The sequence below is a fragment of the Lipotes vexillifer genome, unplaced genomic scaffold (assembly GCF_000442215.2).
Source record: "Lipotes vexillifer unplaced genomic scaffold, Lipotes_vexillifer_v1.1 scaffold582, whole genome shotgun sequence".
Taxonomy (NCBI): Eukaryota; Metazoa; Chordata; class Mammalia; order Artiodactyla; family Lipotidae; genus Lipotes; species Lipotes vexillifer.
The window spans coordinates 744026-762822 of NW_006799183.1; the positions used below are offsets into that span (position 1 = coordinate 744026).

The following is an 18797-nucleotide window of genomic DNA, read 5'->3' on the forward strand; positions in this document are numbered from 1 at the left end:
TTGTAAATCAACTATGCTTCAATTACAAAAAAATTTAAAAAGGAATAAACTATTCTGTTCTCCTCTAATTCTTTCCTCTCTCCCCTCCCTTCCCATCCCCACTCCAACACAACACAGATTCTGTATTAGGAGAGAACAATGCCAGCTGCCTTTCTTCCTTCCATTGTCAGAACTGAGAAAAGGTCAGAACAAACACCACTGATACTCCAGCAGCTGTAGTGACTGCAACAGAGTAAAACAGAATGGGGTCAAAGATGCTCAGAGAGAAGTGACAGGAAGAGAAAGAAACTAGGCCAAGTAGCAGTAGTGTAGCCAGCTGTGCTGTGGGAAGAGCGAACACTGGCACTGAAACATGAGAGCATTTTCAGTTGAAGCCATCTGATACCACAGGGACTCCACTCGTGTAACCTTTCATTATTGCTCACTCTTGAAAATAAGATGCAGTCAGGCATGACTTCCAGAATGTGATATAAAAACAGTTTCCCTATATATATGTATTAGCATACGGTATTTGTTTTTCTCTTTCTGACTTACTTCACTCTGTACGATAAACTCTAGGTCCATCCACCTCACTATAAATAACAGACACGGGGAGGGGCAAGGGTAAGCTGGGATGAAGTGAGAGAGTGGCATGGACATATATACACTACCAAAAGTAAAACAGATAGCTAGTGGGAAGCAGCCGCCTAGCACAGGGAGATCAGCTCGGTGCTCTGTGACCACCTAGAGGGGTGGGATAGGGAGGGTGGGAGGGAGACGCAAGGGGGAGGAGATATGGGAACATATGTATATGTACAGCTGACTCACTTTGTTATAAAGCAGCAACTAGCACACCATTGTAAAGCAATTATACTCCAATAAAGATGTTAAAAAAAAAAAAAAAGGTTTCCCTCCTATATATGTATATATATATTTTTACTAACATTCCACATGAAACTTACCTTTCCCACACTCTACAAGAAAGAATATCAAAGGAAAATGATCAGATTTGAATAAAACTCTGAAATGTTTGTTCCAAGGGCATTTTTTCCAACTTGAGCATACAATTTTTCATGTGACTAGGAGATTCAAGAAGGGAATTTAGCTTCACAGGAGTAACAGACTATGTAAGATACAAGAGTAAACAAATCGCCAGTTGCGATACATGCTAATAAAGGTATAAGCAATTCCTAAGTAAATCTGAACCTCAAAATAGTCTGCTGTTAAAAACAAATATAAAATATTTAATCTGTAACACTTTCTTGAATAGTCCTATTCCTACCATTTTTCACTTTTACCCATTTTTACCATTTACATAATTTTTATCCATTGTTCAACATATTTAAGAAAAATTTAAGGCTAAAATTATTGAAGCAGAATAATAACAGTATCAGTAATCAGAAACATTTACTGAGCCCTTATTGTGTGCTAGACATGGTGCCAAGTATCTTAGAATACTGGAGCCATTAAAATTTTATTTCTACCAATATCTCTAATTGAGTTAATTTCTCTAATAATTTTAAAAAAGCAATTAGCTGTACAGTGGAAACTAACACAACATTGTAAAGCAACTACACTCCAATAAAAATTAATTTTAAAAAAGCAAAATAAAGCAAGCATGTGCTAAAAATGAGTCTAATCAAATAGTCTGGAGTAGAATAATAATGTTCTAAAAACAAATTAATAAGCAGAGTATCCACTTATTTATGTATCAAACAAAATGTTTTCAGACGAGTTTCTGTAGCCAGAATTGTGTCCTGGCCAACACTGTACCCATTGGTATGAAGTAAACATTGCTCAGGGGCCACAAAAGCATAAAGTCAGCAGTAGATTATCTCTTATCTATTATTAAAATAGAATCTTTTCAGTGTTAACTTTGCTCTAATTTAATGGATACAAATTAATAGGCACAAGCAGCCTAAGGCATAATTTTAGTCCTTGACTATTTTAATATGATTATTTATTAAAAATAATATTTTATGAACGTTTTCTTCTTAGAAGCTCAAACAGGCTGATAAATCAAGTAACACTATCTTTTGGGAAATGCCATTATGCAAAATAATTTTCAAAAGATGAGTAGAGGAAGACGGTCCAACCTCACACTGAATGCTCACATGGGTTGTATCCAGCAGCACAAAACACAGTCTTATGATTAAATAGTCAATATAAAGGACTGTTGGTCTTATATACCATGTTGGCAATTTGAATTTGGTTAACCCTGCTCAGGTAAAAAGAAAAAAAAAAATTACTCCAATGTCTACTATATATTAGTAATGAGATAGGCAACAAAAAATGCTTACTGTGATATTTATCTAAACACTAGATAATGACTATGTAGAAAAGAATTTTTACCTTTGCAGAAATATAGCATGTAAATGACTCCTCACTTGACTTTTTCTATTCACAAAGTTCAACACCTCCCTTAATCTGGTTCTACCCAATAATTTATTCTCACCATGTATTGCAAATTCCCAGCAAATCTTTTTATGAGTATATTACACAAAGTTAATTAAACACACCATGTGGGTTCATGACTCTTCCCTGAGTTGATATACTTTTAAGTCTCCAGCTGTAGAGGTATCGCTACAGCCACCAAATATTAGCTCAAATGTCATTACCTCAATAAAGATTATGCAATGCAACTCAGTTGGAATTTGATGATTCTGCGGTTGCAATCCTATCCCACTTGGCTTGTATGCCTGTTACAACCCTATCCCACTTGGCTTGTATGTCTGTTACAACAATTATGTTATTCTATCATGTATTATAGCTGTCCTTTACTTCTAACTGCATTAAACTATAGTCTTTCTGAAAGTACTGAGTTGTCTTATTCAGTGCTAGCCATATGCTAGCAGCATGTTTGTTTGCGTGTTTGTTCTTTCCTCAGTGAATATTTCATAGGTGAAAACACAAATGAACAAACCTATTGTTCCCTGTAGATTTTTTGTTTGCCTTACAATGAAAACTCTTAACTTTATAAATTTTGTAAATATCCCTTTTCTAATAGACATTAGAAAACAAATAAGTTTAGATTAATCTTTAAATAGTATTCGCGCACTTGGGAATGTAACAACTTCACACACATTTAAATTACATAAATCAAATTACAGCCATTGTAAAAAGTATTTAAATTAAGTTAGTTCGGTTACCATGGAAATACGGAAGTAATTAAAAGACAAATAAAAATGAAACTAAATTATAGCAAAATATTAAGTACGTGGCAGGTTCTTCTTAAATAACTTCTGAATGTATGGCAATTCAATATTTCTCTAATATGTGTGATTGCTGGGTTCCAAGGCATATGCAAATCTGAACAGAAAATGTTAAAGTGCTTTCCAAAGGGAGGTGAAACTGACAGTACCTCTAGCAGTGGACATTGAGTCCTATCTTTCCAAATCACATCAAGTCTTGGTGTTTTGTAGCTTTTTAATTTTTGGTATTCTGGTAGACGTAAAATAGCACTTCTCTGTGATTATAAAGTGTGTTTCCTTGAAAACCAATGAGAATTAACATCTTTTCATAATATATATTGGCACTTCATCTTTCCTTCTGTCTGAAAAGTCTTTTTAAAACTACTGCCTAGTTTTCTTTGGTTTGTTTCATCTACAATTATCTATCTATCTATCTATTGATTAATCTATGATACTAAGTTCTTATTAGTTTTTTAGGTAGGCAATATCTTGAGGGAAAATTCTTATGATTAGAACTTCTTAATTTTAATCTAATCATACTTTTTTTTCTGATGTTTATTCTGCCTTTGAAACATATCCCTAAAATTATATTCTAATACTGATATTAGTATAATCATAATTAAGACAATATTGGATGTGATATATATGTATATGTATGTATATAGTCTTTACTTGAATATCATTATAATAATTACATTAGAAAATAACACTCCTTTTTTCTTTACTGTATGGTATAATCTTAGTCTTCTGAATCCATACTATATCTAGAAACACATTTTGACTTTCTATAAGCATATGTTTCAGACAAAAACAAATATTTCATTCACTAATAATTTATTTTCTATTCAAATTGTACTATTGTTAGAATGTTTCCAAAAGTTTTATTGTTATTTAGACCAGAGTTTAGTATTTATAAAGGTATGCATTAGACAGACAGTAGATCAATTTAGGGGAAAGATACTGTATTTAAATTGGCACACAATTTTACTGCATGAGTTAGAAAAGTGACTTTTAAGAAATGTCATATTTAATAACATTTCAAATGTAAAGTAATATTTCGCATGTAACACAAATATGGAAATGAACACAAAGTTGGAAAATAAAGCAAATAAGGAAGATAAACAGTAATCAAACTGTCTGACTCACTCTTTCTGGCATATTCGTACAACAATTAGTTCTTATCAGAACCCAGATATCTGGGCAAACAGAGGATAATAGGCACACAGATGTATAATCTGGGCTCTTTGTACACAGTTGATAAAAATGTATGGCATCAATTAGATTTCACAAAATGTTAAGAAGGCACCTCCCTTCAGCCCCTCACGTGGGAGCCTGGGAATTTGAAGAGCACATTTGTTTTATTAACTCTTCACACATTGACACCATTTTCTGACAGAATCCCTGTATCAGAGAACTCTAAGAAAATCATTGAGTGATAATTCTCACCTCTTCTTGAACCTAAGTACAGGTTTCCCCACTACCCGAAAGTAGAAGGTTCCTGTGAAACCTTCCACAAACCAAAATGCTATAAAGTGAAGAAGCAATTACCTTAGGACACGTCTTGCTAAGGGATGCACAAAATAAATGGAGGTAAAGCACCGATGCTCACAGACACCGTTCACAGCTGCGAGGGATTGATGCTGAGATGCTGAGATGATGCTCAGTGTGGTTCCAATGAAGGAGCTTGGCTGTGCCAGCCTTCCAGCTCAGATGCTCCCAACCTCTACAGGGCTGCTGCAAAGTGGGTTGGACGTGATTTTAGCTCTTCACCTTTCTTACTAGAAAAGAGGATCCTCTTAGGATTTCTTTTGGTTAGCGAAAGCTGATACTAATGTATTTGTAGGTCTTTCGTAAAAGATAGTGGCATAAATAGAATTTATGAAAATCGGGGGCTACCTGTCACAGCTATTTTGCAAAGGACTCACCAAGTGCAATACCTCTGGAATTATGGATTATCAAAGTGAATCCTAACGTTTTCTCCTGAACACCACCACCAAAACATTAGTATATAGGTTTTTTAAAAGTTTCATAGAGACCTTATACTCAGCACTGTCACTGTATATAAGCTTAGTCTGCAAGCCTGCAGAAATATAAATAAAATATCATCATTACTTGCCTATTTCTATCAAAAAATAAATTAGGCAAATTGACATGGTATAATATGAGATGAGATATAGGAATATTCCACTGAAGGTATATAAGGTCCTGTAGACAAAATGGAGGAAATAAATCAAAATAAGAAAGCTTAGAGTCATATTTTGTTTTGTAGGCAAGGGATCCCTGATTATTGATGATTGTTGTAAACTTATCAATTTGATGACATTCAGATCACATAGCATCTTGTTAAATGAGAGACAGCCCTCCACTATTGGGCAAAAATGGCAATGCGTTAGAAACAGGTCTATTTAATGACATTGAAAAGCATGCTATTTTGAAAATATAACCTTCAGATATGGAAACCACGAAGCAGATCATTTCACCATGTTCTGGGTCAACAGATGAAAAGATTTATGAACAAGTTACATCACAGGATGCAACAATGCCATTGGCCAAATTGAGAGCCTGAATATGAGAATTTAAGTAATGAAAGCTCATAAAATAATAAATGCTTATCAAGCATGTTTAACCTCAACATGAGTCTGATTATTCTAAGTATGTTTTATTTCACAATAAGCTTACTAATATGTAAATGTCTGTGACAAATATTAACCAAATAGTTTTTTGGGTTTTTCAAAAGAAACAAGCATTGTTCACTCTGCTTTAAAGTGTTTTTAGTATAGTACTTCTATTAAATAATAGTCAGTGAATGTTAAGCAAAAATTAACAATAATTTTCATTTATTGATTTATTTCATTTTTCTCAGATATCTCTTTTTATTTGGTTCTTTTGGATTCCAGCACTTAGCTCGTAACTATCAGGATTAAAATATCACCCTGGCTATGATGTCCACACCATATCTTTAACTATAGATTTTCCAAATTCCTATTTATTCTACCTAACTCATATTGGTTGAGTATAAAAAAGATTATTAATTGATAACTGGTGCATTTGGGTCCATCTATACCCAATAGACTATGCTATTCTTTGCATATACTTATACTATCTTCCTAGCCTCTGTAGACATTGATAAGATACTACGTAAATGATCTCATTAAACCTATACAATTGCTCTTTCGAACTATTTTCTCTACTCTTTAAAAACAGAAAGTAAATGAGGACTAGAAAGGTTAATTAACTTGTTCATATTACCAGAATATGTTCTATTTCCAAAGTCTGTGATATCATTTAAACTGCCTTTAAATATAAAAATACCATGTTTTAACCTATTTTAAGACCCTTTCCTCTACTTCTAAAATAGGCAAATACTTCTTAAGCATTCAAATATCTTTTGAAGTATTTAGGTACAAGTGGCTACATTTCACCATATTTCTAAATCCGTGTATTGCGAAGTACACTCGTCATATTTTTATAATACTTAGTAACTTATATGAACATTATATATTTGTATAGTTTGTTCATTCTTGCAATCTTGTTGTAGAGTCTAACCCATTTAAAATACTCATTTAAAGAATCATAATGAATTTTAGTTCATAACAGTCAACCAATATTAATTTATTGAAGTCAATTCTAAAGTAAGGAATGTAGCAATAGCTGAATATTTCCAATGTAATACTGCCTGTGACAATGAAAACAAATATATACTAGTCTAACATATTCAAATATTATATTCCAATATTTCTGAGAAGGTAGATCAAACGTATCCTTTACTAAAATCCCAGCAAGGTGTCATAAAACCTGTGTCCAGGGCTTAATGCACATAGAGGCTTAAAAGCTTACCAGAGAAGCCTACATTCACACTGCTTTTAATTTACCATAATTTTGAAGACAAACTGTTATCATCTGGGAATTGCCTCCCATTGGAAATGGAAGTGTATTAAGTGCTTATGCTATGTGCAAGATGTTTCCAAATAAACAATGTTCTACCTCTACCTAAAATCCCCTCACATTATTTCAAATCGTCTTCTACTCTCTGTTACAAGCACCACTCTAAGGCCCGTTTCTACTGTTCTTTGCATTTAAATCCTCGCTGTATACCATTCTATTCAATCTTAGTTATCAAACCCTAAGCCTAACATAGCTGGAGATTATATTATTTTGCAGCACTTTCTTGTAGTTCTATTCGTCACATGAGAAAAATTCCAGTAGGGTTTTCCAACAAGCCTGTAACTCAAGGTTTTCCAATTCAAAGATTCAGGTACAACAAAAATCAGCTCCCTGGCCTGTGATGCTTTGCATGAATTTTTCTCTCAACAGCATCATATTGCTGGGAAATATAGTATAAGAAAAAAATGTGGCTGATGCCACTTTCAGAACTCAATTATACAGACAATAGCTGGATGATTACTCTGAAGCTGTAGCCAAACAAAATCCATGTTGTCATTTGACCCAAAAGTTGTAAATCTTTCCCCTTTTTTATTGCTGTCTACATGGGATTCAATACTTCTCTGCATCTTTCAAAAAGTAAACAGAAGAAAATCACCTTACAAAATAACTTTTTAGTATAATAGGTATATAAATTGACCAATGTAAAGGGGAAATAAAGTGTAGCTTTTGCTTTGACTCTGGCAAAAGTGGACCCTGGCAAAAAAATATATTTTATTTAAAATATAATAGCTACATTAAAGGAAAAATTATACTCTTATCAGCAGAGTCAATTTTTTAGTATGAAGATATATAATATTTTATGTTTGGATATATAATACTCTAGATGTCAATATACACTCACATCTCCATCTCCATCCATCTCTATACCTATATCTCTGTATATGTATCATTCATTTTGGAAACTCTGATTTCTAACAATTACTAGATTTTCCAGTCTTATTAAAAATGATTTTTGTCAATGTTTCTAGCAAGAAGTAATTATTTTCAGAAAATTAGTAAGAATCAGCATAATGTCTAGCATTATGGTGAGTGCTTTACAGTATCTATACAGAAAACCCTTAGTGAGTTAGTATTTATATTGTATTACAGATAAGGACATTAAAGCTCAGAGATGCTAACTAGTAGCTCCAAATCACAGGACTATTATGTGGTGGAGGAATTATTCTAACTCATGTCTTACTCCAAAGTTCATGCTCTTCTATTAGACCAATCTGCTTTTTAAATATACAGTTGACACTTGAATAACATGCGTTTGAATTGTGCGGGTCCACTTATACAGGGATTGTTTTCAATAAATACATACTACAATACTACACGATCTGCCGTTGGTTTAATCCATGGATATGGAACCACAGACACATAGGACAGACTGTAAAGTTCTACTCAGATTATCGACTGCAAGGGCGGTTGGCACTCGTAAACACTGCACTGTTCAAGGGTCAACTGTATGTTGTATCCCAACACAACTAAAAGGAGAAAAGACCTCTGAAATTATTCTGGATAAGTCAGTAATTTTTAATATGTGTAAATAAGAAGAGTGAAGTCATCATTGATGGGTCCGTGACTGTTTTCTCTGGTTTTTTGAGAATATCTGTCAACATACAAATGTGACTTGCATAATTAATATTATTAGTCTTTTTTCCATGGAATTACTAGAAGAGAACCCAGCGCAATTCTTATGTTAGGACTTAGAAAAGGCTATAGTTTTCCCTGATGTGCTCTCCACCTGATTTTGGTATTGTTATACAGAATTCTGACAATTTACTGAGTACTAGGAAACATCCCAAGGAAAACTGCCTTCAACTAGACAGTCTCACATTTTCAGTTCATTCTCTTTTATCACTACGAATATTCTACTCAGTTTACTTATTTAGCTTTATTCTGGTTTTAATTATGTGCGTTAGTTTCTAAAAATGGCTATTTTCACATTAACAACTATATATATATGTTCTTAATAATGGTGTCGCAAATTTGTGGAAAACAAATTTAACAAAAATTAAATTAGTTTAGGGAATTCCCTGGCAGTCCAGTGGTTAGGACTCGGCACTTTCACTGCAGGGGCCCAGGTTCGATCCCTGTGTGGGGAACTAAGATCCCCCAAGCTGCACGATGTGCCAAAAAAAAAAAAAGGTTAAAGTTGTTTATTTAAATGAGAGTTAAATTTGTTATTGCAAAGAAACTGTACTTGCATGCCTACAAAACAGTAGAATATAAACATGAATTAGTGATGCTTGAGACTTCTGGGTTACAACTAAAATCCATTTTTTTTTTTTTTTTTTTTTTTTTCCAAAAGAAATGTCATGAAGTTTTCCCTTATGTTTTCTTATAAGAGGTTTACATTTTCGGGTTTATACCTAAGTCTTTAACTATTTTGAGTTGATTCTTGTATATGGTAAAAGATGGGATGTTCAGTTTCATTCTTCTATGTGTGGACACTCAGTTTCCCGGCACCATTTTTTGAAAAGACTATCCTTTGGCAAACATGTATTCAGGAGCCCTTGTCAAAGATTAGTTGACTGCATATGTGTGGATTTATTTCTGAGCTCTCTTTTCTGTCCCATTGGTCTACATGCCTGTCTTTATGCCAATATCATACTGTTTTAATTACTATAGTTTTTTAATATATTTTGAAATCAGGAAGTGTGATTCCTCCAGCTTTGCTCTTCGTTTCCAAAATTTCTGCAGTTATTCTGGACCTTTTGTTGTTTCATATGAATTTTAGGAATTGTTTCTATTTCTGTAAAATGCCACTGAGATTTTGATGGAAATAGAATTGGATCAGAGACCCCTTTGGTTAGTATTGACATCTTAAGAGTATTCGTTCTTCCAATCTACAAGCACAGAATATCAGAATATCTCTCCATTTATTTGTGTTTTGTTCAATTTCTTTAATCAATTTCTTATGGTTTTCAGTATACAGTTCTTTCACCTCTTCGGTCAAATTTATTCCCAGGTATTTTATTCTTTTTGATGCATTTGTAAGTGGAATTTCTTTCTTAACTGCCTCTCAGATATACATTGTTAATGTATAGAAACACAACTGATTTTCATATGTTGATTTTGTACCCTGAAATTTTGCTGAATATGTGTATTAGTTCTAACAGGTTTTTTTTGTGGCATCTTTTAGGGTTCTCTCTATATGAGATCATGTCATCTGCAGAGACAATTTTGCTTCTTTGGATTTGGATGCCTTTTATTTCTTACCCTTGCCTAATTGTTATGGCTAGGACTTCCAATATTATGTCATATAGAAGTATGAGTGTGTATCCTTGTCTTGTTCCTGATCTTAGGTGGAAAGTTTTTTTCAGCTTTTAACCATTGAGTATGGTGTTAGCTGTGGGCTTAAAAATATACGGCCTTAATTATATTGGCGTAAATTCTTTCCACACCTAGGTTGTTGAGAATTTTTATTGTAAAGGGGTGTTGTCAAAGTATTTTTATCATGAAAAGGTGTTTCAAATGTTTTATTTGCATCTACTGGATGGTCAGGTGATTTTTATCCTGTAGCCTTAGTCTGTCAATGTGCAAGTCATATGTACTGATCTCCTTATGTTGAACCATCCTTGAATCCCAGGGATAAATCCCATTTGATCATGGTGTATGTTCTTTTTAATGTGCCACTGGATTCAGTTCATTAATATCTTGTTGAGAAATTTTGTACCTATGTTCATCAGGGATATTGACCTATAATTTTCTCAAAAGCACAAGTAGCAAAAGCAAAAATAGCCAAGTTAGAATGTATCAAATTTAAAAGTTTCTGCACAGCAAAAGAAACAATCAGCGGAGTGAAAATAAACTACCTATGGAATGGGAGAAAATATGTTCATCCTTTATATCTGATAAGCATTTAATTTTCAAAAAAAAAGGAACTCCAATAACTCAATAGCAAAAAATAACCCAACTTAAAAATGGGCAAAGGAGCTGAACAGACATTTCCCCAAAGCCATACAAATGGCCAATGGACATATGAAAATTTTTTCTGTATCACTAATCATCAGGGATACAAATCAAAACCACAATGAGATATTATCTTCATACCGGTTAGAACAGCTATTATCAAAATAACAAAAGATAAAAGTATTGGCAAGGATATGGAGAAACTGGAACTTTTGCACAGTGTCTGTGGGCGTGTAAAATGGGGTAGCCACTATGGAAAACATTATGGAGGCTAAAAACAGAACTACCATATAATATAGCAATCCCATTTGTGGGTGTATTTCCCAAAGAATTGGAACCAGGATCAAAGAGATAGCTGCACTCACATGTTAATTGCAGCATTACTCACAACAGCCAAGATATGGACACAACCCAAATATCTATTAACAAATCAATGGAAAAAGAAAATTTTGTATATTCATACAATATAATATTATTCAGTCTTACAAAGAAGGAACAACATGGATGGACCTGGAAGATGTTATGCTCATTGAAACAAGCGAGTCAGAGAAGGAGAAATATTGTGTAATTATACTTATATGAGGTATCTAAAAGAGTCAAAATCATAAAAGTAGAAAATACAAGGTGATTGTCAGGGGAAGGGGAGAAGGGAGACATGAAGAGTTGTTCAATGGTTATAAAGTTGTAGTTATGTAAGATAAACCAATTTTAGAGCTCTGCTATGCAACTTAGTCCTGTAGTTAACAATACAATATTGTACACTTAAAACTTTAAGAGGGTTAAGCAGGTATCCTTATGTTAAGAGGGTAGGCCTTATGTTAAGTACCTTTTCGAGATTCATTAATTAATTACAAAACTAAAATCTGTTAGTTTTCACTCTTTATCCTTCAAAATGTCACATGATTTGAATGCATACCTAATACCTATACATATTTCACTTCCAGAGTTAGAAAACAAAAGTCTCCGAATCTTTCATTTGTATTGTTTCTTATAAGATGGCTTTGAAAGTTCTATAACTATAGATGTAGTAAGGCCTGCACTGCTATGTCTTATAAAATTAATATTTCTGATTTTAACAGCATATTGCTAACAAAATCTCTTTCGGACTTCCCTGGTGGCTCAGTGGTTAAGAATCCGCCGGCCAGTGCAGGGGACACGGGTTCAAGCCCTGGTCTGGGAAAATCCCACATGCCACGGAGCAACTAAGCCCATGCGCCACAACTACTGAACCTGTGCTCTAGAGCCTGTGAGCCACAACTACTGAGCCTGCGGGCCTAGCGCCCGTGCTCCCACAACAAGAGAAGCCACTGCAAGGAGAAGCCCTCGCACCGCAACGAAGAGTAGCCCCCGCTCGCTGCAACTAGAGAAAGCCCACACACTGCAACTAAGACCCAACACAGACATAAATAAATAAATAAATAAATATTTAAAATGCATTATTTTGACCTGTAAGAGTTTAAGGTGATAAGTAAAATAAACTGAAAACATGATTTCATAAACAGCTTATGATTAAACTAACACATTTATATGACAAAATTATATGAAATCTTCCAGTAAAGTGTTTCTCAGATATACATGCTGGTAGATAGTGATTCATTGATTAAAGAAGTTATAGCTAGGTGTTTCAATTTTGTAATAGAGAAATATATTGAAAACTACATGACCAATATTAAATAAAAATTAAAATACAGAGTTGAAAGCAAAATCTGTCTCATCAGCACCATCATAAAGGACAAGGAAAACTAAAGTTTTCAATTACTTGTCACCCCAAATTAATTTTTAACAGGAAATGAATTGCAAATTGGGGCAAAGAAACTATGGTGGTCCTTATCTAGGTCATTAAATCCAGTTTTCTTTTCTCTTTTTTCACCTTAAGAATTTTATATTTAAGTATTTGCTTATAATGATGGTTGTCCTAGCCAGACGAAATATAGATACAGATATACCAGTAGTCAGGGCCTGGGTAAGACCCAACTTCCTCTTTGGATCCACTCATATCTACATGCACTCACTCACTGAAAGAGGAGTAAGAAGATTCCTGGGACAATGTTTTAACCTCGTCCAAAAACTGGGCTCAGAGAATTGCATATGTAAATGGTCCTCAAAATATAAGGATCTCTGCAAAAACTTAGACTGATAGGAGGTACAGACAGGTGCAAGACTTTGGAACAAGGAAAATAGCCATTCCAAGTACATCCAGACCCAATCCCAAAACAGCCATCCGTGGCACATGTGCACCAGGGGAAGAAAATGTCTGAGTGTTTGCCTATAGAGATCTCACTTGATAAATGATACAAGAGTACTTTGAGTTCTAAATAATTCAGCTGTAACCAAAAATTCATCTTTAGCATCCCAGGCCACTATATCCCTTTCACTAAGTACTAATTTTTAAAAACGACAGTACATTTTTGTTAAAGCTTCATGAAACAACGAGGAGACATGTACAGTAATGACAAAGGATTTCTAGCTATAAAAGGAGAATAGCCCATGGGGTGGTGTTGGTGCCGGGGCAGTGGGTGTCTCAAGGTGGCTTACTTCTCTGACTGCTGCAAAGAAGGGCTGATGTACAGCCATTGGGCCATGACTACAATGCAACTTCAAAAAAAAGAATGACGTATTAAAACTATAGAATGCTCCTTGGCTATACTGTAGGACACTGAATTCCAAATCATTTGGGAGAAGGATTTTGCAAAGGATTTAATTTCCTATATGAGCAAATGGGAGGACAGGACCCAACATATCTTATGTACGTACACTTGCCAAAGAAACAAAATCATTTTAGTTGTCGTACTGAAAGTTTCACAATCTTGTATTGAATCCTTAAATCTCCTTTTAATATTTCAAGAATTCCAGCTTTCCTATACATGAAAACTGCTTTTGTTTGCTTGTTTTTTCTTTTTATGCATTGCTCTTTTCACAGCGTTTTCTGATGCCTTTGTTTTTGAAAAAACTTACTTGTAAAGTCTGAGTATGATGTGTGTGTGTCTGTGTGTGTGTGTGTGTGTGTATGTGTGTGTGTGTGTGTATTCAATACATACAGGTCTTTCTAGCAGAATCTTCCACAAAAAGAGAAGAAATGTCTTCATCCACTCCTGCTTCATTTTTCGCGATACAAGTGTATGCCCCTGTATCTTCATATCGCACATTGCTAATATGAACCTCGCTGCCATTTGCTGAAAACAGAAGGCAAATGCAACCTGTAAACTACCATTTCAGTTTTCGTATAGTGATTTCTGATTACACAGTCAAACAGTTCTCTTAGCTTATCCTAATTAAACTGTTTCCCTTCATACTTCCATGCTTTGGAGACATGCCAAATTATTCCAAATGCATTCAAGTGTTTCATAAATTGTGCTGTCACTCTATTACAGAAACCCCAATACTCTGTATCAAATGCACACACACCATATTTTATATTCATTTCCTACCTTGCATAAGAAGTGTTACATATTGAAAACTATAATTCCATTTCTATATTTATTTTTAATATTCATAATCCACGTTGTCCTCAGCTTTTACAAGTTTTAATTAATACCAATATGGTTCATTTACAGGAGAATACTTGTGAAAAGACATGTCATAAAGGAATTAAGTGAGCTACATCATGCAAGTATAATACAATGCCATTTAGCAAGCATATTCTTGAGTCTGAATTATATATCTGGAATTATTAGGTATAGGGGAGAGAAAAAAAAACACATGATTATTTTGGTAAGATTTGCAGTCGCTTGCAAGAAATATACCTAAAGTAAGCAGTATTATAATATGTAAATTGATATAGTCAGTGTATAACCAAAGGGTTAAGGGAATGATTAATCCAATTTTTAAATTTTGGTAAAATAATATTTGCAGCTAATCTCTGAATGAGTTGCATTCCCCAAAGTAGATACCAGGGTATAATTAATCATTTACTGTATGTTGGCAATATAGGAGGTGCTTTTACATATATTATTCCTTAACTGTCCCAGATAACAGCTAATTATCAAGTGAGGAATCTGAGACTCATGGAATGATCTTCTGCAGGTCACTCCCCTCAAAGGTAAGGGCTGGACTTCTGTTCTATCAGACCCTAAGGTTCAGTGTTTTAGTGCTCATTTGTTTAGGTTTGCATCTTTTCTTTTACTTTCTTTTCTTTCTTTCTGTATGTCTCTGTGTGCATGTTTGTGCTGTGTTCCATGTTATCCAATCACAAGGACACCATGAACTATGCGCAGTAGAAAGGGGCACGACTCTGTGACAGAGAGGAGACTAAATAATCAGAGCCGCTGTTTGGGGGAGGAAGGTAGAAAACCAAGGGGAAAAGAGCTTAAATGTCATCCCTAGGAGGATATGGAGAGGCAGTGAGTGTTTGGGGAAGGCTAGTCACTGAAATCACTGGAACCTCTTTCTTGATTTACAAATATCACTGCACTCCTCCATTCCCCCCATCCTTTCTTGAGAATCACTTCCCCAAAACAGTTGGCAGGTTTTATTGGCAGGGCCGCTGAAAAAGGCCAGTTGGCTTTGTGGGCTACACGATTTCTGTGCCAACTTCTCACCTCTGCCATAGCAGCATGACAGCAGCCACAGACACTATTTTTTTAAATGAATGTGGCTGTTCTAAAAACAAGCAAAAAAATTGCTTTATTCACAAAACTAGGCAGCTTTCCAGATTTGGTCTGTGGTCCTTCATTTGCAGACCCCTGCTCTAAAAGATGAGAAGAAAACAATGTATTTAAGGCCAGATCAGCTTCTTGTTTTATGTGAAACATGGCCCTCTCCAAAGACCACATACTTAAGGTAAATTCTCTAGAACATTTTTGAAACTTCAATTTATTCCCTCTTCAAATTCTCTCTTCTCAATATTCTTACATGTTCTTCTAACCTATGTGTCCCACTATCTTTCCCTCCTTTCCTACATAATCTAGCATATCTAGATGTTTTCTACTCTATGACCAGAACTACCAATTTCCGGGTCCATTTATCATCCTGACACATCTGCTTTCAGAACTAGAAAACATTCCCTGCACTTAAGTTTTTGATTAAAGTACTAGACTATTACATAAGCAAATTTACAAATTTTCAAATTCACGATCTCCAATTTTCAAGTAACAGGATGTTACTTGACCTTTAAAGTTAGTTGCATTTCATACCCTACTCCACTTTTATTTCAGATCTTTAGTCTTTGTTTGATGTTTCCTGGCATAATAATAACTTCTCACTCTAAGCAGGTTGTCTTGTTCTTTATATCATGAAATACACAGAAGTGATTAAAAAGTAAACCCAAATCATTTCACAACATATGTGTAAAATATCATCGCCTTGTATACCTTAAGCTTACACAATTTTATACGCCAACTGAATTTCAATAAAAGCTGGAAAAGAAAGAAATTAATCCCCAAACCTCCTGTTTCCATTTACATCTTCATTTTTATTTAATTCTCAAAGGAAATTTTCTGTTTCTTTACAAGGCCAACCGCCCCTCCTTTTTTGTTTTGCATTTGCCCCTCCTTCCCCTGTTGCATTATTCATACATGTTTCTCTTTACCAATATCCTTTTAAACCAACAAATTGTCCAAGAAGTAAGAAATATCTTCATCAGTCCTAAACCTTCCCCCCAGCAGCTACTACTGTGAATTTTTACTCTTTCATACTTTGGAAAGAGGTTTTTATGCTTCTTCCCTCCTTTTCATTTCTAAGCCCACTGAGGACTGATTTTCTAAATGTCACAAGGACAAACTAATCACTAACCCATGTATATATTTTAATGATCTTCCCTGACCTTTCTGTGCCCCCAGCATTGCTGAACTTGTTCCCATCACTGGCTTTCTTTTCTTTCATTCTGTAATCACCTTGTTCTCCTGCCTCTTTGCTAATTATTAGTCCCTTCCGATATTTATCTTGATTTGCCCACCAAAATATTTCTGCTTTGTTGAATTTTACTTCTCATAACCATATCATCCCATCTATTGCCACAGTTATCAGTTAGTGCCTAGACTTGGACCTCACATACCAATGCTAAATAAGCATCTGATGAATAAATGGATAATTAAATAACTATGTAATTTGGTAATATGTGATCATATACAAAGCCACATGGAATTTCACACTCCTGTGCACCCAGATTTATCTCTTAGGTTCTGCTTCCTACTTACACTTTATTACCTGTCATAGTCTCTCAAAAATTAACTTATTTTCTCTTATTTTAAAAAATGATAATAGCTATTTTACAAATGCCCCAGTCTTTCAAATGCTGAGTCTAGAGTGTAACCAACTCCCCAAATTTGCCTTCCTGTATATTTCTAAAACAAAATAAGTTCATATAATATGGTTTGTTGCTATCAAATAGGTAAGAGATGACAAAATCAGAAGCTAATTAGACTTTCATTCAATTTAACTTCAGTTTATCAGATCAATCCTCATCTTAGATTATGGACACCATGATGCAATCAACAGACATAAACACGTAAATTTGTTGGACCTACTTATATTAACATAGAGATTGCTAGGATTCAGCTTTGAAAGGTCAAAAATACTTTCACATGTCATTTTTCATTTGCAAAAATAAATAAGTAAATGATTTAAAAGATTTATTTTAAGATGTATACCGATAAAGTGTATTCATTCTCTAAGTTGAATAAGAGCAGTCTATTCTTACAGAAATAATTTTAAAAATGAAAATATATTCATTTCTAAAGTATGAATTGAAGTAATTTAAAAGCATGGAACAAGGAATGTAATGCCATGCAATAGATACTCCAGTAAAATGACTGTCCCTGGGCCACTCCTGACAATGGAAATAAGATTTTTACATTTTTTTACTTACTAGTATAATCAACATATATGAAACTGCTTTTGCATTATTTAGATTATTTGACATTAGAAAGATTGCCTGGCTTGCTTTTCACATACCACTCATTTGTGATTATTATAATCTGTAAAATAATTGATTAATGTCTGAACATTAGACTATTAGAACATATAGAATATTTTATATATTAGAATGCAAGAACTTCATAACTGTAAAACTACATAAATGTGGAACATATTTAGTAGCATTTTGAATTTTTTCTCTTTTCATTTCATGATGCAAAACATTTCCTAAAGAATTTCTTATTTTTGACACCCTCTGTGATATATATTTTAATATATGATTTAAGCATTTAAAATTGTCTCTTCAGAAATGTATTCAATGAAGAGATCCAATTATTCTGTTCAGCATATCTGCTATAATTCAGAGGATACGTTTTTAAAAGAAAAAATTTAATATTTTACTTATGACAGAAATAATGACATAGCTAATCATTATGACAAGATTATTATTTATAACATTAAAAATATTAAAGGACTCTATTTCAAATATTATGTCTTAGGTACAACCATATCTTTTTTCATATTCATGATATTCTTTTGCCACCAAGACTTATTTACTCTTTCTCATAATAATGTAAAACGTGTTATAAATTTTAGAATAAAATTTTTACATTGTCATTTAAGAGGAAAAATGCAAGTAAAAAGTACCTTGAAGTGTGAGCTGCTTGGACAGCTTTGGTGTAATATCAATTCCATTCTTCAGCCATCCAAGCTGAGGATTTGGTATGCCCTCAGCATGGCACCTGAGACTTGCAGTTACCCCAGGTTCTCTGGCCTGACTCTCTGGATACACCCGGATTACAGGAGGGACTAAAACAAGAAATGGAAAAGAAAGTGAATGAGTGATCTGTATTTGCCATTTGATTTTCCAAAACAAAGAAAAATTGCAATACGAGAAAATTACAATTATATTATTTTAATAATGATAATTTA

At 34.0% G+C, this 18797-nt stretch overlaps 1 protein-coding gene across 3 annotated transcripts in view; it reads right to left on the bottom strand.

The window, feature by feature from the left end:
- FSTL5 (follistatin like 5) overlaps positions 1-18797 on the bottom strand; it is a 651623-nt gene that overhangs the window by 107729 nt on the left and 525097 nt on the right. For all 3 annotated transcript variants that reach the window (XM_007471501.1, XM_007471503.1, XM_007471502.1), the window contains exons 8-9: positions 18513-18674; positions 14051-14185 (exon numbers count right to left, since the gene is read on the bottom strand). In XM_007471501.1, the coding sequence (XP_007471563.1) occupies positions 14051-14185; positions 18513-18674 (297 nt within the window). The remainder of the gene's footprint in view (positions 1-14050; positions 14186-18512; positions 18675-18797) is intronic.